This window comes from Trachemys scripta, chromosome 8 (genome assembly GCF_013100865.1).
Source record: "Trachemys scripta elegans isolate TJP31775 chromosome 8, CAS_Tse_1.0, whole genome shotgun sequence".
NCBI lineage: Eukaryota > Metazoa > Chordata > Testudines > Emydidae > Trachemys > Trachemys scripta.
The window spans coordinates 76,498,235-76,521,163 of record NC_048305.1 but is presented as its reverse complement, the minus strand read 5'-3'; the positions used below and the strand labels follow the sequence as shown (position 1 = coordinate 76,521,163).

Below are 22,929 nucleotides of genomic sequence, written 5' to 3'. Positions count from 1 at the left end.
GTCTCCTAACAAGGAAGGTTACCATAATTCCATAAAATGCTGGATTTTTTAAAAATTCAGTTAAAATAATTTGCTATCGGAATCTGTAATTGCATGTACTAAAAACACTTATTACACAAATCTAAATTGACAATACTACTTTAAAGCACTTTCCAACTTACAAACAACTAAGATCTAGGCCCAACTGAAGACAACTCAATGGAAATATCTCACTCAATGTGCAAATGTGGCCAAAACAGTCAATAGCAAGGGAAAGAAATTATTGGAGGGGAAAAAATCAGAAAACGTATCCTGCTCATTTTGATTAGGCGCTAAGCTGAAGTTGTCAACTCAGAGTGCTCAACATATTATAGGATCTAATCCTCAGTCTGTCAAAATGGGAGTGTTTTTGCACTCTGATTTTCAATTGTGTAGTTTCTGTTTGCTTGTCTTGATTGTGTTTTCTAATTCATGGTCTGTTTTGATTTATTCTCCGAACATTTTCGAAACTGAATATTATGAAGGATAAGAAAATCAAAAATACAAAACCAAAACAATGGTATTTCCTTACTTTTGAGTGTTTAACAGTGCAACTGTAACATTTTCTTAATATAGATTTTTATGTAATATTATATATATCCATAACTGTATTAATTTGGGAAGCCTAATATTCAAGCATAGGTGCTTTAATAGGACGCTTAAATCCAATATTAGTATGTACAAATCAGACTTAAAATGCATAAATGCCCATTTTATAAGTTTATGTGGCAATGTCAACACCCAAATACTACGTCCAGACATTCTCTATGGACATATTTTAAAACTGTCTTGTGGTCCATTCTGAGATACATTTTGCATGGACAATACTATACAACGTTTTAATGCTGACAAATACATTACAGGCTTATAGCACTGTAGAAAGAAATAAAGAGTACAGAATATATTAAATAATTCAGTCTATTTCTTTTTATTTGTAAATCTCATTGTTTCAGAAAAAAATCAGTATTATGAAAAATTCAGTCTAAATGGGATACCTACCAGACATCATAAAAACAAATAGCATAAGAAATTTGTTAATGAACAACATTTCAGTTACTCAGAAATGTGTTTTGTGAGCACATGCATATTACAAACAGCATCTTTGTTCTTATGGTAAAATTACATATGCTTTATACAAAAAGTGCTTAGCTTGAAAACTATCCCCTTTAATGAGAGACTGTCAAATATGTTTATCATTCCAATCCTAAAAACAGCAAGTTAGATAAACAAAGATTTTAATAACTTTTTAAAAGATAAAACATACATGGAATTCTGTAAATAAATTAGCTAGCAATTTCATTATCTAGTCTGTGTAGCAAAGATGGCTATTAATGAACAGCTATTAAAGAAAATCCTCTAACTATATTTAAAGTTTTCATTCTGGAAATGAGAGTATAATATGTTTCAGCACTTACGATATATCTTGTTTATGTTTTAGAAAATGCCATCAAATATTCCAAGAAAAGGCTTAATGTCATTGGTTTCATCATCTGAAAGATATCTAATGAAAATGAAGCAAACCAAAAGAATTAAATTGTGAACAATACTGTATACCAAAAACCATGAAATTAGAATATTATTTATAAAACAGCCAGGAAAGATCTGTATCCAAAAAATAATTTTAAAGTCTATCTGCATGAAAAGCTAATTACGACTAGTAAAATAAAAACTTGTAAGTTAGAAAGAAGAGCTTTGCCTATGGCCTAAGATCCTCAGTACCTTGAAGGATAAGAATCTACAACAGAATACACAAATTATTTTTATTACCTGACATCAATTTCTTTTTTCCTTTCTTTGTTGCAAATAAAAAAATTCTCCTTTCCAATGAATTGAGAAGAACCTGAGATTATTTCTGAGTTAGGAGAAAACTCTCTGTTTTTCAACTCTTGTAGAGGATTTGGATGTTTTCTTTTTTGAAAGCTGAACTGAAATGTATAGGTTACAAAATAAACATAATTAAAAATAACTAATTTTAAGACAATCTTCCATATTGTAATATATACTCTAATATATACTCTAATATATACAGTAGCATGCAATCAAAGCTATGCTTAATGTGATAGGATTCCAAACTCTAAAAATAAAGATTTGATATATAAAATTGAGATTACACTAGTCAATGGGATATACATGTGATTAAGGTTCAGCATGGGCTTAAGTGCTTTGTTGAATCAAAGCCTAAAAAACCAACTGGCTTGTTGAAATCAGTTCCAAAACACTGCATAATGGAATTTATCGGTCAAAATTCAGGTCCTATTTCTTTTTGTAAGTGAAGGGCACACAAAGCCAAAAATGGATGAATATACATATTTTAAGAACTAAGATAACTTCCACAAAAATGTATGTGAATAGACACACCAGTCATCCAAATATCCACAGACAACTGAACATGGCAAAACTGAATAAGTCCAACATAGCAAACAAGTTCACAAAAAAAATCACTTCACTGCATTGCAAGAAATCCTGTTATAAATATATCTTTACTTACAGTATTCGTATTTCCATATTGTACAGATAATTTCTTTTCTGATGGTGCATTTAATGTGGAAAAGGCAGAATTTTGTAGATTAACATCAGACTTATCTTGTAACATGCAAAAACTGAAAATGTAGAAAGTTTGGATAATTTAGATATTTGTGCATAAGCATAAATGGTTTTCTCAAAGTTCAGTGCTTTCAATTTCTATCCCTCCACGTCTAAGTTTATTTAAAATAATTCAAAAATTAACTATTTAAAGTAGTTTTTTAAAATGTTCAAACTTCTGACTTTAGAGCTTGTATTCCAGCTACTTAGTTCTCAAGCTTTCCCAAAACCTCAGGGACACACTGATACAAATTTAATAATACATATGTCCCGCAAACATAGACAATGCTTTTACTGAACTGAATAATAACTAGTATTATACTTACTTTTTTGAAATGTCACTTGTGACTTTGCTCTCTGAATTCTGAAACAGTGGTTTACATTCTATTGTACTTTGAAGGCAAGTGTTTCCAGATCCTATATTAGAATGATAATTGTAAAATATAGTCACAAAATAGCCAAAGAACTCCTTATGAATCTTTCTGGAATTCCAGAAGTCATAGTCTCACAAAGGAACTTTAATATTCATCAAGTTTTAATGTTTGTTTGGCTTTTTGATTAATTTTAAAATGTTGAGGGAACAGTCAAACTATCAAACCTGAAGAGTCACATATCCCCTGAAAGATTCAAAGCTATTTCTTTCTTACTGTTCCATGAGTGTTGGTCTTATACCACTATAGAAAAAACTGAATGAGTCAAATATTCTGCTGGTGTAAATCCATGACATTAGTGGATCAATTTACTGATAGTCTGCGTGGTTCCCTGGATTGGGACCTGAATTGGGGCCTGAATCAGAAGATGTATGTTCTATTCCTAGCTCTACTATGTTATTTTCAGCAAGTCACTTTACCTCTCTGAGCCTCCATTTCTCTTCCCACCCTTTGTCTTTAGCTATTCAGATTTCAAGCACTTCAGGGCAACAACTATATATGTTGTACTATATGTTTATACAGTGTCTAGGCACAATGGAACCCCAATTGCAGTTGAAGCCTCTAGGTGCCACAGTAATAAAAATAATAACTAACAATAATAAATTTGGTCCTCCTTTGTCTATATTGGCAAAAATGTGACCCAAAAATTCACCACAAGTAGCAAATCTGGAAATGGAGGTTACTTACCTGTAACTGGGCATTCTCTGAGATGTGTGGTCCCTATCCTTATGCCACATGTGGAACGCAGGTGCTCCATGCACCTGAGACCAGAGATTTCTAGCAAGTAGTGTCCTTGCCTGTGTAGTTGCTCCCCTCATTCTTTATACTGAGGGAATAAGAGGGGGTGTAGATGGACACCTGTTCAGGTCTTCCTCTTAGCATGAACTAGACAGGATCCGAAGCAGAGGGGAAGAAGAGTGGGTGGTGGAAAACAGATAGGAACCACACTTCACAAAGAACCTCCAGTTATAGGTAAGAAAAAAAAAGTTATTAACCTTTTGTAACTGTTGTTCTTTGAGATGTGTAGCTTATGTTCATTCCACGCTAGCTGTGTGTGCACCGTATGCAGTTGCCAGAGATTTTTCCCTTAGTGGTATCCATAGGACCGGCTTTAGCGCCCCCAGAGCCATGCATGTATGCTCTGGTATAAGGGGTACTGCCAGCTCCGCATCCTCTCAGTTTCTTCTTGCCAATAACTCCAACAGAGGGGTAGGAGGGTGGGTCATGGAATGGACATGAGTAACACATCTTGAAGAACAATAGTTACAAAAGGTTAACAACCATTTTTACTTCTTTGAGTGCTTGCTCACATCCATTTCATGCTAGGTGACTCACAACCAGGACCCTCAGAGGTTGGCTTGGAGTTTATGGACCTGCTGACTGAAACATCACTCTTCCAAAACTGGCATTGTCACGTGTCTGCTGGTGATGGCGCAGTGGGACGTGAAGGTATGAACCGATGACCATGTCACAGCTCTGCAGATATCCTGGATTGGTATTTGTGCGAGGAACACTGACAAAGCCTGAGCTTTCGAAGAATGAGCAGTCACAATGGCTGGAGACGGAACCTTCACCTGCTCGTAACAAACCCGGATACAGGGCTTACTCCTCTCAATATAGAAGGCCTAAGGTATGGAGCTGACATTCCTCAGCAGTCTTGTGAAGTTTTGGGAAGTAAACAGGCAGAAAAATGTCCTGGTTGTTGTGGAATTGTGACAACACCTTTGGTAGGAAGGCTGAATAGGGGCACAGCTGAACCTTGTCCTTGGTCACTGTATAAGGGGGTTCTGACAGCAGGGCTTTGATCTTGGAGACCCTTCTGACCGAGGTGATTGCCACCAGGAAAGCAACCTTCCAAGACAGAAGCAGTAAGGAACAAGATACTAATGGCTCAAAGGGTCTTCCCTCAGAGACCACAGAGGCGCCATATCCGCTTCTGCCTCCAGGTGGTGCCAGGGAACTGGTGACCAATGACGGGCTGGAAATTGTTGCAATGGGACTATAGACGGTTTTCCTCTGGATGGTGCTATGATGGTTGGTGCCACGATGGAGCTCACCGCCCCTTGATCCCTTCTATTACCGGTAGCTGTGGCCGTCAGGGGACCTTGGGGGGTGGATGGGTTTGGGTGGGATATCAGATCCTTTGCCAACTGGAAAGCCTCCGGAGTTGAAGGGGCCCGCAGGCACAAGTTCCCACAACCACTCCTGGGAGTCAGGGGTGGGCCCTGGACTGGACTCCATGTCTAGGTGGAGTCGCTGGAGCTAACGGAGGCCCTGGGAAGGACAAGTGGTCCAGCGTGGGACTCAATGCTCTAGTCAGTCCCTGCTTGTCACTCTTCAGCACCAGAGAGTGCCCACTCTCGGCACGCTATTTCTTATGCTTATTCCTTGGCACCGGGGATGGAGAATGGTGCAGGGAAAAGCACGGTGCCGGTAGAGCGCTTTGCATGGAAGCCGAAGTACAGAGTGCCGATTCGGAGCAGCTCACCTCTGAGGCTGTTCTGAGGGCTGCCTCCATGAGTAAGGCCTTCAGATGAACGTCTCTATCTTTTTGAGTGCACAGTCTGAAGCCCCCGCAGATCTGGCACATCTCCGTAACATGAGTTTCCCCAAGGCACTTTTGATACTAGAATGTGGGTCACTTACTGGGCTTGCCGCAGGAGGCACATGGCTTGAAGCTTGATGAAAGTCCCTCAACGACACGGACTACTATTCACACAATATACACTAACACTAGGTAAGAATTATATATACTAACTACAAAAACTATACAATATAGTACAAAGTCCAAACCACTGGGAAAGAAGCCAAGCAAGAGGGATTGTTCCAAGTAACTATCATGGGCGGTAGGAAGGAACTGAGAGGGTGCAGAGCTGGCGGCACCCTTAATACTGGCACATACTCGTGCAGCTCCATGATGTGCTAGAGCCAGACCTACTGATACTGTGAAGGGAAAAATCTCTGGCAACTGTGCACATGGCATGCACACACCTAGCATGGAATGGCCATGAGCAAGCACTTAAAGAAATCTCCATTTCTCCTTTGAGTGCTGGTCCCTAATGTATATTCCATACCTGGTAAGTGGTACTCAAAGAGGAAGGGGTGTGAGGATGCAGTTGATATATATGTCTGTAATACTGTTGTCCCAGCTGCTGAATCTGCAGAAGAGGCTTGGAATAAGGTGTAATGCTTTGTGAAGGTAGGGATGGAACTTCAGGTTTCTGCCTTACAAATATCCAGTATAGGTACTTATTGAAGAGATGTTATTGAGATTGCCTGTGCTCTACTGGAGTGGGTCCTTCCCCGCAGAGAAAAGAGATGTGCCAACTGATAACAAAGAGTGATACAGCCAGAGATCCACTTAGAGAGTCTCTGAGCAGATAATACTTGTCCCCATGATCACTCTACTATAGTGACAAAAAATGTAGACATTTTCCTGATTGGTTTCACTCTTTGAAGGTAGACTGCTAGAGCCTGTCTAATGTCCAGGGAATGAAGTCTCCTTTCTCTCACTGGAAACATGAGGTTTTGGAAAGAATACAAGTAAGTGAATAGATTGATTTATGTGAAACTCAGAAATTATCTTAGGGATGAACTTTGGGTAAAAGGTGAAGGGAAAACTTCTCCTTATGAAATGTGGTGTATGGTAGATCATCCATGAGTGCTCCCAGTTCATTCACCCTTCTGGATGATGTGATGGCAATGAGAAAGGTGCTTCAAGTATACAGACATCGACCACATGGCCAATGGTTTACAGGGTGGCTTGGTAAATATTGAAAGTACAAGACTGAGGTCCTATTGCAGTATTGGCTTCACTACTGGTGGGAAGGTCCTTGTGATTCCCGTAAAGAATCTGATAGTATGGATATAGTATGAAATACTGGAAGTAGAACTGTTTCCCTTGATGTTGAAGGGAAAACATAGACCCCCTTTGGAGGAGAAAATCCATCACCTGCCAGAGGATCTCCTCAGGAGATCCCTGAGGAGAGGCCAGGAAGGGGGTTTGTTCAGAGGAGGGGAAAGGAACTCAGCAGCGTAGCCAGAGTGGATATCTAGTACCCACTTCTTCATTGTTATTGTCCTCCAGTTGTGGGCAAAGTACACTACATGAACACCAAAACTTTGCGGGAGGATGGGCGATAAGCGATGGCATCAGTAATGGTATGCAGTTCTAGAGCTTCCCATCAACAGTAACTCTTGGACAGCAGATGGGTTTGAGTGGCTGAGGTTGAGGAGGTTGCATACCTGTCTTTGTCCTTTCTGGAATTTGCATGATGGCTCATATAAGTGCTGGTGACAGAAAGGCTGGTGAAGAGGCCTTGGCTTACACATCTGTTTGTGGTGGTTCCTCTTCGGGACCGAGGTATAACTACCCAGGATGTATGGGACCGTCTTGAGTCTTTTAATGGGTGTAGTGACTCATCTGTCTTCTCATTAAAGTGATGAGACTCAAAGGGCAAGTCCTCAATGGTACTCTGTACCTCCCTGGAGAACTCTGAAGAGTGGAGCCACAATTCATGTCTCGTAACTGTCACTGTGGCTATGGATCTAGGTCTGGTGTCAGCCACGTCCATGCCACTTGCAATGATGTCTTAGCTACCAGTTTGCCCTCATCAATAAGAGTTTGGAATTGGATACTCTCTTCCTCAGGGACTTTGGATAGGAATGGATAGGAATGTGCTCCAGGAAGGCCGCTGAGGACACCTGAGCTCTGGTCGAGTGGGCCCTCACGACTGGGACTTGTGCCAGCTTGTACCAGGTCCAGATGCAGGAGGTGACCCAGTTGGAAATCCTCTGCAAGGACACCATAAGGCCCATCATCCTGTCCGCTGTCACAATGAAGAGCAGGGTTGACTTACGGAAAGGCTTGGTATGCTCCAGGTAAAATGCCAGGGCACGTCTGATGTACAGGGCGTGCGGCCTCCTTTCTTCACTAGTGGTGTGTGGCTTGGGAGAAAATACCAGGAGGACGATGTCCTGGTTAACATGGAAGGAAGACACCACTTTCAGCAGAAAGGTCAGATGTGGTCGCAGCTGAACCTTGTCCTTGTAGAACACCGTATATGGGGCCTCTAACAACAGGGCTTTAATCTCTGAGACTCGTCTCGCTGATGTTACTGTTACAAGGAAGGTGACCTTCCATAACAGGTAGGAAAGGGAACAGGAGCCCAACGGCTCAAAGGGTGGGCCTGTGAGCCTAGAAGGAACCAAGTTAAGGTCCCACTCTGGGGACAGGAGCCTGGACTGGCAGGAAGAGGCTCTCGAGGCTTCTCAAGAATCTGACCGACATGTCATGAGAGAACACCATCTGACCTTGGATCGGAGGGTGAAAGGCGGAGATGGCTGCGAGAGGGTCCCTGATCGAAGAGTGTGCCAGACCCTGGTTCTTCAGATGAAGAAGGCAGTCTAGGATAGACTGTACGGATGAGCACAACAGAGAGATACCATGCTCGGACGCCCAGTGGGAAACCTGGCCAAGGGGACGAGGTTAAGTTGCTCTAGTGGAAGGCTTCATACTTCCCAGGAGGACCTGTTGGACCTCAAGACAGCAGGTCCTCTCCTCCGGGTTCAGCCATGCAGCCTCCACACCGAGAGGTGGAGGGGGGCGAGATTGGGATGTATGAGACGCCCATGGTCCTGAGACAGCAGGTCCAGTTGGTTGGGCAGGGGCCAAACCAGTGCTGGCACGGCCATGCCAGGGTGATCACGATAACTTGTGCCTTGTCTCTCTTGATCTTTGCCAGGGCCCTGCTGATGAGCAGACTTAGCAGGAACTCATACATCAGGCTCCCAGACCACGACAGGAGGAAGGCATCAGAGAGAGAGTCCTTGCCCAGACCCTGCAGAGAACAACAATGACATTTTCTGTTTTGTCTGGTGGAGAACAGGTCCACTTGGGGAGATCCCCACCTCTGGAAGATCATGCAGGCTACCTCCGGGTGGAGTGACCACTCGTGATGAGAGGAGAAGAACCTGCTGAGGTGATCTGCCAGTATGTTTCTGATGCTGGGAAGATGACAAGCTTCCAAGTGGATCTTGTAGCTGATGCAGAAATGCCACTTATGGAATGACTCTTGGCAGAGAGTCGACAAGCATGCTCCCCCTTGCCTGTTGATGTAGAACATCAAGGCTGTGTTGTCCATCACTCTCACCGCTTTGCCCATCAGGTGCGGTAAGAAGACTCTTCATGCCAAGCGGACCACTCTGAGCTCTTTGACGTCTATCTACAACATCGTCTCTTCTGGGGACCACATGCCCTGGGTCTGAAGGTCGTCGAGATGTGCTCCCCAGCCGAGGTCCCAGGTGTCCGATATCAACTCCATCGAGTGACAAGGGCTCTCAAATTGAACTCCCTCCAGGACTGCCCTGGGGCTGGTCCACCATTGCAGCGAGGTAAGTATCGTCAGTGGGATGGTAACGACCTTTTCCAGGTGATCTCTGAACTGGGAATAGACCGTCACCAGCCACAGATATAAGGGGTGCATCCAGAGCCTGGCATGGTTACCGACATACGTACATGCTGCCATGTGGCCCAGCAGGCAAAGTCAAACCCTAGCCATGGTCAGGGGGAACGCATAGACTCCCGCAATGAGGTCCTCCAACGCTTGGAACTTCTCCTGCAGCAGAAATGCCCTGGCACATGTGGAGTCGAGCACCACTTTGATGAACTCTATTCTCTGCACCGGAATTAATGTCGACTTTTTGTCATTTACGAGCAGTCCCAGGGATCAGCAGGTGGCCTGCAGCACCTCAACATCCCTTTGGACTTGGGAACTGGAGTGGCCTTTGATGAGCCAGTTATCGAGGTATGGGTAGATCTGGATATCCCGACGCCTGACGTAAGCGGCTACCACCGACATACATTTGGTAAACACCCTCGGTGCTGTCAGTAGGCCGAATGGGAGGACCACAAACTGATAGTGATCGGGTCCCACCGTAAATCGTAGGAAGCATCTGTGACCTTGAAAGATCGCTACGTGGAAATATGTGTCCTTCAAGTTGAGGGTGGCATACCAGTCTCCAAGATCCAGGAAGGGGATGATGGAGGCCAGTGAGACCATGCAGAACTTCAATTGCTTTAGGTATTTGTAGAGGTTGCGCAGGTCCAGGATGGGCCGTAGACTGCCCTGGGCTTTGGGGATTAAAAAGTACCAGGAACAGAACCCCTTGTTCCTGTACTCGTGAGGAACTTCCTCCATCTCCCCCAACTGCAGCAACCCTTCTACCTCCGGCGCGAGGAGACTCTCTCATGAGAGGGGTCCCTGAAGAGGGACGGGGAAGGGGTGGTGGGAAGGAGGGGTAGAAAGAAACTGGAGTATATAACCCTATGCCACTGTATTGAGGACTAGCAGTCTGAAGTTATAGTGGTCCATGCAGAGAAGAAAAAGAAAGGCTGTTGGAGAAAAGTGGGAAAGATGGATCTGGGGTATAGTCTGGTAGGTTGCCCTCGGGCGCACCCTCAAAATGCTCGCTTGCCACCCTGCTTATTGCGGGTTGAGCCTGATTGGGCAGAGAGTGGGTGGCTGGGGTGGTGCTTGCCGGGGTTGGCTCCCTTGGCACTGAGATTGCTGTGGTTTGAACCGCTTACAGGCTGGACTGGGGACGTACAGCCCTAGAGTTTTCAGGGTAGTGCAGGAGTCCTTTAGTCCATGCAGCTTACTGTCTGTCTGCTCTGCAAACAGGGCCTGGTTGTCAAAGGGGAGGTCCTGCATCGATTGCTGAGCTTCAGTCAACAAGCCAGAGAGGAGCAGCCAGGATGCCCGCCGCTTGGAGATCGCTGAGGCCATGGTGCAAGCCACTGAGTCTGCTGCATCTGAAACTGCCTGGAGGGCCGCTCTGGCTGCAGCTGTGCCCTCCTCGAGGATCGCCCGGAATTCCTTCCTGGACCATTCGGGAAGTGAAACCTCAAACTTGGCCATGGCCCGCCACAAGTTATAATTGTAGCCATCAAGGAGGGCTTGGTGATTGACCACTCTCAATTGAAGGCTGGAAGACAAATAAATTTTTCGCCCAAACAGATCCAGTCTCTTCAAGTTTTTATTCTTGGGCGTAGCCCTGGTTTGACCCTGCCTCTCCCTCTGATTAACAGCCCCAATTACGAGTGAGTTTGGGACCAGGTGAGTGTACAGGTACTCGTGACCTTTAGCTGGCACAAAGTATTTTGAAATGGGGGCAGGAAGGAGGGGGTTTGCCATAGGACATTAGTAATTTTCGATACCTCTTCATAGAGGGGCAAAGCCACCTAGCAGATGCCGTAGAGCAAAGGACGCTGAACAGGGTGTCCGCTGGCTCCTCTAGCTCCTCTTTGTGGAGCCCAGGTTGGAGGCGACCCTCTTCAATAGTTCTTGATGAGCTTTAGCATTATCTTGTGGAACTGGGTGAGAAGGACCCGTAATAGCTTTGCCTGGAGACGATGAGGAAGAAGCCAGTGCCATAGGAGCTATCATATCCTCTGGTGGTCCCTCTGGCTGTTCCCCTGGGTCCTCATGGGCCTGGGGGGGAGGTCTTCTCTTCTGGGGCCTCCACCTCCGGGAAGGGTGGGATGCTGAAGCCAAATGGCCTATCCGAGGCTCCCGACATTGACCGGATGGCCTGCGAAGGCTGGGTAAACTCCCAAGGGTTCCAGGGTTACCAGGCCGCTGGCCACTGGCCTTGGAGCCACGGGGTTGGTTGCGGTGCCGATGACGTAGATGGTACCGCCGGTGCCAGGGCTTGTCCCAATGTCAAGGACTCCTGCTCAGTGCCAGAGCCAGAAGCAGAGTGGTTGCTGTCAGGTGACCATGATCGGGCAGACTGTTGGCCCTTCTCTGTGTAGTGCCAGCTGCTATGCCTAGACACAGACCTGTCCAATTGAGACGAGTTCCTCATGCAGGACCTTGGGGACTGGCAGCATTTGGCTGATCGTTGTTGGTAATCCGTCGATCTACGCCTCATGCTGCTCGACTGGTACCGGGATCTAGACCGGGCTCGGGAGCTGGAATGGGCCAGTTGTTGGATCTCCCTCACCGTGGGGATCCGTGTCTTGGCAACAAGTGTCAGCGGGTGAATGACTGGTGGCTCTGCTCAAACTATCAGTCACATGGTCAGTGCCGAGGCATTGGAGACATGAAGGGCCAGTCTTGATGCTCTTGCTGGGGGGGCGTGTGCCTCTGTAGGTATGCGCCAGGTTACCGGCGAGCTGTGCCTCGAATCCTGCTGTTGGTGCCCAGGGTCCGGAGCCTGAAGAGGGCTTCACTGAGCTGGCCTCCCAATTTCTGATGGGGAGCGGTGCTGCTGAGGAAGTGACACACAGGGAGATTCCCAAGGCGCGTTTACCCCTGCACTGGGGTACTGCCAGAGCCGGTGTGGGTGGCACTGGTAGCATCAGGATCTACTGCACTGCCTGCAGGGCGTCGGGTGTCAACGGGACCTCCAGTTGACAGAGGCCCTTGTCACTGTCTGGCGTGGCAGGCATGTTATGGGATGGGCTAGACCGCTCGACTTGAGCTGGGGCCCGACTCCCTGACGGAGGTGCTGAGCCGCCCAGCACAGGTCTTAGCTCTCCTCCGGCCCTCTCCTTTCTCTTATGGCAGTGCTTCCCAAACTTGGGACGCCGCTTGTTTAGGGAAAGCCCCTGGCGGGCTGGGCCGGTTTGTGTACCTGCTGTGTCCGCAGGTGCAGCCGATCGCGGCTCCCACTGGCCGTGGTTCGCCGCTCCTGGCCAATGGGAGCTGCTGGAAGTGGCACGGGCCGAGGGACATACTGGCCGCTGCTTCCAACAGCTCCCATTGATCTGGAGCAGTGAACCGCAGCCACTGGGAGCTGCGATTGGCCGGACCTGTGGACGCGGGCAGGTAAACAAACTGGCCCGGCCCGCCAGGGGCTTTCCCTAAACAAGCGGCGTCCCACGTTTGGGAAACACTGCCTTACGGGAAGTGGGAGATCTTCCCCTTGTGGTCCTCTTTGGCTTCTTGGCCAGAACCAGGAAGGGGGATCGGTGCCAGCTTGTAGACGGCGCTGGCAGGGCACTCCGCACCGACGCTGCGGTGCTCAGGGCCAAGTCAGATTTCTGGTCCAGTGTCGGCATTAGCACTGACTCCATCAGGAGTGCCCGGAGACGGATGTCTCTCTCCTTTTTTGTCTGGGGTTTAAAGGATTTACCGATGTGATACTTTTCACTTATGTACCCTTCGCCCAGACACCTTAAACAACTACTGTGCGGTTCGCTGATGGGCATAGGCTGCTTACAACGATCACAGGCTTAAAGCATGGGGATCGGGACATGAGTCCCGTCTGGGTCTGGCTAAATTAGAGCCAACACTAAGGGAACTATTAACCACATACAACTATTTTACAGGAAAACTTTCATAAGAAACACTGAATGAGCACAGACGTTCCAGCACCATCACTGGCGGCAAGAAGGAACTGAGGGTGGGGGGAGCCAGAGGGCGCCAGAGCTGGTCCCCTACAGATACTACTGAGGGAAAAACTTCCGGCACCATTGTATGTGGCGAGCACACACACCTAATATGAAATGGACATGAGTAAGCACTTGAAGAAGAGGAGGAGGTTGGAGGATATTTTTGCCTTATCTCACCCTCACAGAGTTAAGTTTCAGTCTGTCCCTGAGTGCAAAGCATTATGGTAGTCAGAACCGATGGATCTAGTGTGACCATGGGCACGGTCATCAGTGGACCCTGATGGGAGTCAATCAGTATCATCAAAGAGGAGTCCAACTTGGAAATTTCAGTTGGTGCTGATCTTTCAGCTTATGAGTTGGAGCCAGAGCCAGAACCGACGGATCCTTTCTCCTTCGCACCTTACCCTTGTAGCCAGAAGATTTAGGTGGACCTAAGTTTTTAGGACTCTCACAACTTGAACAGAGACAGAAAGGGATCCTTTCTTTTAAGAGCAGATTTAGAAGGGGCTATGTTCTTATGTCTATGAGAGTGCCCCTTACTCTCATGAAAAGCCTATGCTAATGATTCCTTCGAAAGTTGGGCTTAACAACTCTGGCCTCTATTCCAGAGCTTGTCCTCAAAGGGGCACTGCTCACAGCCTGAAGCCGATGTACAGGGAATTCTCCCCAGCCTGGATCTGAAGGGGGTCTCATGGCCTTCTCCACAAGATACTTCCTCAGTCAAAGTTCTCGTCCATCTCAGTTTCAGGGAGGGAAGCAGCAGCTGTTGCTGCACTTGGCAGAGATATAAGCCTCCCCAAGGCAGTAAAGGCAGCGTTAGTGTTCATCACTGATCGAGAAGGAGCAGGTATAGGAGAGACAGTTCTTAAACCTTGGAACTCTGGCCACAGTCCTTCTCCCAAAGGGAAAAATGGGAAAGGTCCCTGAGGTGGGGGAAACTACTAAAATGGTAAAATACTAGAACTATGTACAAGATGTTTATAGATAGGTAGACAATACTCTTTGGAGACAGAGGATTCTGACTCAGGCCATGCTGCAGTAAGAAGGAACTGGAGAGGTGTCAGTTCAAATCACCCCTTATACCTTCGGTATGGAACATGAGAACCACTGCACAAGTGTGGTCCAACAGACATTATTTGCTAGAAATCTCTAGTCTCAGGTGCATGACGCGCCTGTGTACCCACATGTGGAATATACATAGGGACCACCATTCAAAGAAGAAACTAATTTAGACAGGTGTTTTTACCATTGTATTGTTCAACTCTGCTCAGAGTGGGGATAGACAAAATGGTGGTGAAAACAACTTAGTCTGCTTGAGCCCTATCGATGCTACAGTTCCTGCCATTGCTACCACCAGGGGTGAATTAAGGGTCACATTTTGCAGTGTAGATGCAGCCTATTCTAAGACTTTAACTTAACATTTGTTACTTGTTCTGATGCTGTTAAGACGATTAATTTTAAAGTTTACATTTATCAACACTGCAGCATAAATAAAAAACCAACAAATTCACATATTTACAAAATTATCACAATAATTCTGAATTGATCTATCATTTGACTTTCATGATAATTTGGAGACTTTTAATACACTTGTTCCCTTAGATAGCTTTTCTATTGATTTTAAGCATGTATATAGCTGCAGAAGAACAGAAGGAAATACATTGCAAGGTCATTTATGGTTATATTCACTTGTGAGAACAATGAATGCATAATTCAATATGCAATTTAACAAAGGTTTATTTTGTCTTCAAAACCATACCACTTATTGAAACATAGAAAGCAGGAAGGCCAAAACAATTCTTAATTCTCAGGAACCATTCTTCTTCCAACTTGAAGCATGCATCTTGATAAAGCTATCCTACCCAGGCCCTGGTGAGTAAGCCCAATTCTGCAAATTCCATTTACTTCAATGAGATTTGAAAGTGCTCTGCACCTTCTAGAAATGGGCCTAAAATGTGAATATTTACATGGAGACACAGGGGAAGAAAGGAAACTTTCCATTCTCCCAATCTGTATTCTAATCTAATACTGTGGAGGCTCTTCCAGTCATCTATCTTTGTGAGAGAGATTGGTTATGGACTCAATCAGAAAGAACCTGCTTCAGACTGTGATTGTGAATAGGGAATAATACACATGGAATCAGGTCCATTAACCTGATTAGGATATAATGTATGAGAAAAGGGTGGATACGGTGTCTGTAATTCAGGCCACAGGAAGGGAGAAATGTTTGGCAGTTGCAAAGTAATTTCACAGCATTTAGACAGTAGAACTTGCCTGCTGGAAAAAGGCAAAATCTGTTGATCTTAAAACCTCTGAAGTCTATGATAATTCAGAGAGCTAGCAGGTGCTGAGTCTATAATTTGTTGGTAAGACCTACAATTAATTGTACCAAATTGGTGACAATTGAAGTGAAAACATTAACTATTTACCTGCTCATCATTTTAACAAATACCCAACTTCTGAGACTGTGAATGAAGGTTCAGTAGAAAACCATCTTTGATATTTAGGCTGCAGTAATCTTTAATGAAAAATCTGTCTTTAAACTACAATTCTAGACGGTCAATTAAGTTACCCACAGATTTTAAGTTAAATTTTACTTTAGATCATAATTAATTACTTTTAACAAAAAGGGGGTGAAGAGTTAATTTGAAGAAGATTATCTGGTGCACTGTCCATTTGGTACATACAGTGACAATTATAAACAATAGGTTACACCAAAATAATTTTACCTAAATCTTCTCTACTCTCCACACCAGTGAAAAAGCTGCTAGCATGTATTAATTTGTCATCATCAAAATCATCCCAAACTTCATCTCCCAATTCAAAGTTCACATTCAAAGCCTCTGAAAACCAAGAGCTGCTTTTATCTGCATTAGTAAAATTATGCATTAAAGATTCTTTAAGATTTTTCTTTGACGTCATCGTCTGATGGCTCTCCTCACTTACAGTCACAGAATGTTCCCAAGAGAAATCTGTAATGCAATTATAATAGGGATGTAAAACTCTGGATTGCATGCTTAAGACTATTTGTTCAACCTATAAAAAAAAAGCAAACTATGTTAGCTACACACTTTTTCTCAACATTATTTTAAGAAAAGTCATCTTCACTCCAAATTCCAGCAAGTGACCCTTATAAAGAATATTTCAAGTCACCTCTGATTTAATTTTTTTTCCAGTGTGAGAATTATGGTCTGGTGGAGTGCAAGTTTAACACTGATGAGCCCAGTCCCTTTACCTTCCCTCATTCATTTGCTCTTTATTCACTCTATTTAGTCTTACTCACTGTCTCCCTCTCCTATAAATTCAACTCCCCAAGAACTAATCACAGCAGACAAACACATTTTAAATAATTAATTTTAAAAGCATTTAACTAAAATATGTTAAGATAGCTGAACTAAAACATTATTTGAGAGTACTATGCAGAATGGAAGGGTTTCCATTTCCTTTCACTGCATGAGTAGCAGAAATGAGCATGAGCAGATGTGGCGGCAGTACGCTTCTGGAGATACACATTCATGTTAGCAAAATAAGTAGAAAATACTGCTATCTTTTGAACACTGGAAATACAACACAATTGTATACTGTAAATCGGCATGTGCTAGAAATGGAAAGCACGTAATATGCAGTGTATGTATGTGAAAATAGCTTATGTGGTAGGATTGGGACCTTCATCAACAGTGATAGGAAGCAGCAGTAAAGTTTCATTGATTATTGAGATATACTCACATTTATGGAGAAATAAGAACCTTGAAAGGTATTAAAATAAAACTTCAGTTTTTAATATAGATAGAGTGAGAGGTTTTACTAAATGTTAATTTAGCTGTTTTAAGGGCCCAACCCAGCAAACAATACAAAGCATAATGCTCACTTTTCACTCAGATACTCCACTGATGATGGGAAAGGTGTGTGGAAAGCAGAAGGAGATAGAGATAAACTATCTGATGCATTACAATTGGCATCAATGGGAATAAGCACAGTCATAAGCATCAAACTCAGTAATAAGTATTTACAGAATTAGGCCCTAAAGTATTAGAACTAACCACTACAGTTTTCCTTTAAGGGACATTTATTGGCTGAGAGCTCTGCTTGCAACTTTAATTGATTTTAGAAGAAAAGCCAATGTCAAAGCAAGTTCCTTGCCTTGACAGAGCGTATTGTATTGCCCTAAATATGCAGTTCCCTGCAGCACTATGGTGGTTGCTGTAGTGATTTCAACAGGTTTAATTCTGCAAGAAACATTTAATTCAAAACAATGAAAAAATCATAGAAAATCTCATACATTAGTAATAACTTACTACTCTTTTCATAACTCTCTGATTGCAGTTGGTTCTGAGGTCTACCAAGGATATTAACATTATTCCAGTGTTCTCGTGAAGCTGAGGCAGAAGACTGTACATAGTCAGACCTTCATACAAATCAGTAAAACAGAGTCACAAGAAAGTTGCATTTTAAAAATAATTTGCTTCAGAAAACACGTCTTCACTGCTTATGCCAATGAGAGAATTTTAACTGAGCAGGTTTTAAATTCTATTATATTTATAGCAATAATATAGTACCTTGGCAATGCTGGCAACAAAGATTTCGGTGTAAAAACAAATTGTTTCAGATCCACATTTTGAGATTTATTTAACTGTATCTGCATCTAAAAAAAGATCATTACAGATGATTAGTGTATTATTGTATTTTAATAGTCTGGATCACACCACTTGCACTTTCCAAAGAATAGGGAAGCCATTATAGGAAGAAAGTTATTATTCATATTTTATAGAATTAATGCACGAAATGTACAGCTATTTGATGGAATAGATTTTTTTTAAAAGTTTTATTACGCACATTATTCGATTTAGCCAGTGAGATCTTGGAGTAATGCAAGTATCTCAGCAAGCCCAGACTGTTAACCACATTTCTTTCTCTGTTATCTCTGGGTCAAATCATCCTCCACTGCAGAAAAACCTGCAAGGAGGGGGAAATAAGCATTGCAAAAACTCAGATGCCACATTCTCCCCATATGGAAGAGGGGTTTGCAGGGGGCAAAGTGCTTAGCCTTGAAACTCTGTGGAGTCTAAGAATCTAAAAAGAATGTTACTCTTAAAACCTCCTCTGGCAGCGTAATTCTCTCAGGACACCAGTATTAATTTTTACTTATAATTTCAGGTAGTATTTCCCTAGGTCGTCACATAGAGTGGTGGCTTCCAGCTATGCCTGCTACTCAGTCCACTATACTTTCCTAAACCTGCAGAGTACAAATCAGGCAGTGTTTGCAGAGAAAGGCTTCCACAGGCTCATGGGAAGCATACCACTTAGCAGCTATACCTTTCCAAGATTACTGGGCCTTTCCCATCCTTTTTGTGCTCCTTCGCTATTTCCATATTTCACAGCAATGGGATACATTTGATCCTTTGTGTCTATATGTGTTTAATAAAATACCTTCAATCTACCAATACTTATATATTCAATAAACATGATTAAATAATTTTTTTCAGGAGTGTGTATGTTAAAACGAACCTTTAATTGTTTTACTGGGGGAACTGATGAAATTGAGTTTCTGTTCCTTAAATCAGCTAGGTATGAAGAAAACTTTGAATCTCTCTTTAACTCAGATTTCTGTGAAACTCCAACTTTACCTAAGAAAAGGAATTGAAGATTCTTCAGATTAAATTTTAGGGGTAAAATACAGGCCCCATTTGAGTCAATGGGAATTTTGACTTCAACAGGGCTAAGATTTCATCTTTGATGTTCTATAAAAGACAAATTTTGATGCATTTGTTTTCATACAAAAATATGAGAAGCTTGACATTGCTCTCGAATTCTGTAAAATATTACTCTTCATTGTATTCACTACAGAATAATTCTACTGCAGTTATTTATAAATAATTTTTACTTTTTTAGATTGCATTATATTGACATTTTAAAGCATGATTCTCTTGCTTTGTACTCTTTTTACACCAATGTCACCATAGATATCAACAAAATCCTAATTTACACTTGTGTAAATGAGGGAATTAGATCCTTTGAATTTAGATGTTAGAAATAATGAGTTTTCATGAAACTCACAGCAGTCATGTCCACATCCATCTTTATTTTTACAGTGATGGCTGCATTCTCTGTTCCCAAGTTTCATGTAGGTGATCTCACGGTTACAGGCACCTCCTGAGGTAATATAAGAAGAAGAAATGCTGACTTTTTCTATTTCACTGATTTTGTTGAGGGTTTCTCAGGGAGAAAAAGGAACAAAGTAATCCATGGCACTAGATTTTTGTTCACCTCCAAATAACTTTTGGGTCAAAAAAGTCAACTGCTACATGTTTGCCAGAGAGACTTCCCCTTTGGGTTGCTAAGACTGTTTTCATAGCAAAGCAATAATTGTCCCCACTAAAAGCTGTAAGCATCACCTCAACACCACTCTAAAACTCTGAAAGCATGAGGTACTAGATGTCCAACTTCTCTCCCAAATTCAGTTCCCTATGGAAACGTAATGCACTACTTGTTGAGCCAATGGAGCAACACTCTATGCCCTTGTTGGGACTCGATGGAAATAGTCCTAATTGTCTATACCAGATTCAAAGCCATTGTACACTAAATTCCTTAATATATTCTAGTGTGTTTTCATACAACATTTTACTCAAAAGTGAGGAAAGATGACCAAATACGGGGCCCAGTCCTACTCATATTGAAGTAACTGACCAAACTTCCATTGACCTCAAGAGGTGCAGGATGTGGGACTCTATTCTTTAGAGTATTATTAATTACCTGTATCCTTTCTCGCTGCTGCTGATCTTATTGAAGAGGCATGATACATAGGTGAAGACTCAGCTTCTAATTTTCTTTGTAAAACCACTTCATTTCCAAACCTTTTTGGTCCTAAGTAAAAGGCTGAATAGTTTTGCTGAATATCCACCCCAACTTTTAGAAATGATCCACAAAAATGTTTATGTAAATATAAAAAAATATTTTTCAATTACCATTTACTGTACTTCCAATTTTATAATGAACAGTGTTATACAGTATGTTTTCATAATTTACCATTATAGTAATATAGTATTTTGCATTTAATGTTGTGATTGAGATTTAAACAAACAAAAAAAAAATCTGGAAATTTAAAGTTATGGTTCCTACAAGAATCATTTAGCTAATCTGTACAGTATACACTGTTCACTTTAACATGTGTATATGTATTTGTTTTAGGAAGTGGAACTGTGTCTTGGGCATTTCTGATCCAATTTTGAACAATTTTCACTTCCTTAGCATTGCATTGCAAGCTGCTGTTAGGGAACATTAGTAGCACTATTTGCAGCTACACAAGAAGTACAACTAAGTGCTGATAGTACTTTTGATGTTAAATGCTATTAATATTTACAGCTTTGGACAACAGAACAATCTACACAAGGTTAAAAGACTAGGAGGGATTTGCCATTAAGAGAATCAATGTTAAATCAGGCAAATCTGATATGATGAATTGGTAAGTGGCTCAGAACTGATGGGGAGGAGATTGGAAAACTTTGGGGATGGATGGGGTGAAGTGTTTTGGAGTCATCTTCTAAAGAGTTTTGGGAAGAAGGGCTCAGGTTAAATCCTAGGGAGCAAGGAGAGATGACTGGTAATGTATATGACATTTAGATGAAACAGTTACATTAGAAAAATCTCATTATTAATGCTTTTAGTGTAGTATGCCATACAATAAAACAATGAATAGAATATTATTTTAAAATTAATTCATTTTTATTAAATTTTTGACTTGGTATAAAGGAAACTGGTTTCCCTATTTATTCAACATCTTTAAAAGTATATTCATATCAATAAACCTACCATATTCAGAGCTAATTAAATTTATGCTAAGTTCGTCAGATTTAAGAGCTCTTTTCACTTCAATTTTTTTGGTCCAATTTCCATTTTTCAGCAAGACAGAATCCCTGCAACATATAATAATATAATGATATTAAGTATACACAATGGACAGTAAGATAGTGGTAAACATTTTATTAAAAGAAGTCACGTTATTTGTGATGCTAGCAGTATGGAAATCTAGTAAAAGACCATAGAGCAGTTTTGATTCAGGGGCTCTAACTGATGAAGGGTCTCTTAAAAACATTCTCAATAGAATGTGCCCACACAGCCTGCAGCCCTAAGATAGCCAGGGTCCTGAAGATGCAAGGTGCAAAGAGCAAGCCTTCCTCTTTGTGAGGACTTGATCAGGACCCAGGTGCAGGTCATCTAGTTGGAGAAGATTTATTTTACTCTTTGTTTCCCATTCCCTTCAAGTACAGCTCATCCAACTGAGAGAGAGTGTCTAATTCCTCCGCCAGGTGAAAAAAAACAGTGTAGGGAAGGTAGGCAAGTGCTGCCTATGTAAATAATTCAGTACCTAATTTTCATGAGTAACAATTCAAAAGCTTCCTTTCTATTAGCATTAAGTAATGTAAATTTTGTATATTTATATTAAAACTGGATGCTTTTGGCTTCAATATAATCAATAAAATTGATAACATAATTACACGGATATTTAGAATGGCATGACTACTGCACTGCGCCTTGTTTAGCCATTTACACCAGTGCAAAGCAACTGTAAAATGCTACGAAATCAGTAAGCACTTTATGCCCATTTTACACAGTGCACAAAGCAACAGAGGATCAGGCCTAGGAAATCCATTTGCAGCAGGACTTCCACTAAAATAATAGAGATTTGGTTAGTCTCATTAATATAAAAAATGTTACACCAGCTACATATTATTTGACTCTTCATGGAAATAATACAAAATGGCATTCCTAAAGATGTAAATAACATGACTGATCACACTTACATAATTTTCTGTTTAAAAACCACTTGATTATCAGCATCTCCTATGATCAAGGTTACATAGTGAAAGTCTGGTGCAGTTCTCTTAATCTGAAGCTGTTCAAAGTTTGTTAATATGATGGTCACTAAGATTTCAGCCACTGTATCACTGTATTTTGTAAGCTAGGAAAATAAATCATACATAAAATGATATAACCAGTAAAAACACTTCAGAGTAAGCCACACGCCTTTTCATGAATTTGTACACCACGCACAAACAAAGGCTCAATTTGGACAGGTGCAATTTCAACAGAACACACATTTGTTTTGTTCATACACCAGAAAGGGCTATCATCATGAGTTCATTGCTGAGATTCTAAGTTTGAATGACTGTTCAAAGATACTCTGCACTTCTAAGATGAATGTCACAGCATAGAAAAACCCCTTCTGTTCACTGCCAAGGAAAATAGAAACCTGATTCTATGAGGGATGCACATCAGTGACTTCCAGTGGAACAGTCTGTTTACTAGTAAATCCAAAGAAAGATATGAATGCTCATCATGTATCCATTGCTGGAGTTCAAACACCAGAAATAATGATTCATGCCCTGTTTATACTAGCATTTCAAGATGTGTTTTAGTCTTTAAACCAGGTGCTTTCTAGAAATGTGTTATTTGTAAAATACCTATTTGACTAGAACTTTATTAAGTATAGTAACTCCTCGC

The 22,929-nt window shown here is 42.3% G+C and overlaps 1 protein-coding gene across 1 annotated transcript in view; it reads right to left on the bottom strand.

The window, feature by feature from the left end:
• Nucleotides 1-217: 217 nt before the first annotated feature.
• The window catches only part of LOC117882070 (probable ATP-dependent DNA helicase HFM1), a 78,516-nt gene continuing 55,804 nt past the window's right edge, over nt 218-22,929 (bottom strand). Inside the window, exons 21-32 of the mRNA XM_034780040.1 lie at nt 22,230-22,387; nt 21,238-21,341; nt 20,182-20,334; nt 19,486-19,581; nt 18,937-19,055; nt 17,988-18,073; nt 17,727-17,836; nt 16,161-16,403; nt 2,928-3,018; nt 2,507-2,618; nt 1,786-1,943; nt 218-1,519 (exon numbers count right to left, since the gene is read on the bottom strand). Of these exons, the coding sequence (XP_034635931.1) occupies nt 1,453-1,519; nt 1,786-1,943; nt 2,507-2,618; nt 2,928-3,018; nt 16,161-16,403; nt 17,727-17,836; nt 17,988-18,073; nt 18,937-19,055; nt 19,486-19,581; nt 20,182-20,334; nt 21,238-21,341; nt 22,230-22,387 (1,497 nt within the window). The 3' untranslated portion in view covers nt 218-1,452. The remainder of the gene's footprint in view (nt 1,520-1,785; nt 1,944-2,506; nt 2,619-2,927; nt 3,019-16,160; nt 16,404-17,726; nt 17,837-17,987; nt 18,074-18,936; nt 19,056-19,485; nt 19,582-20,181; nt 20,335-21,237; nt 21,342-22,229; nt 22,388-22,929) is intronic.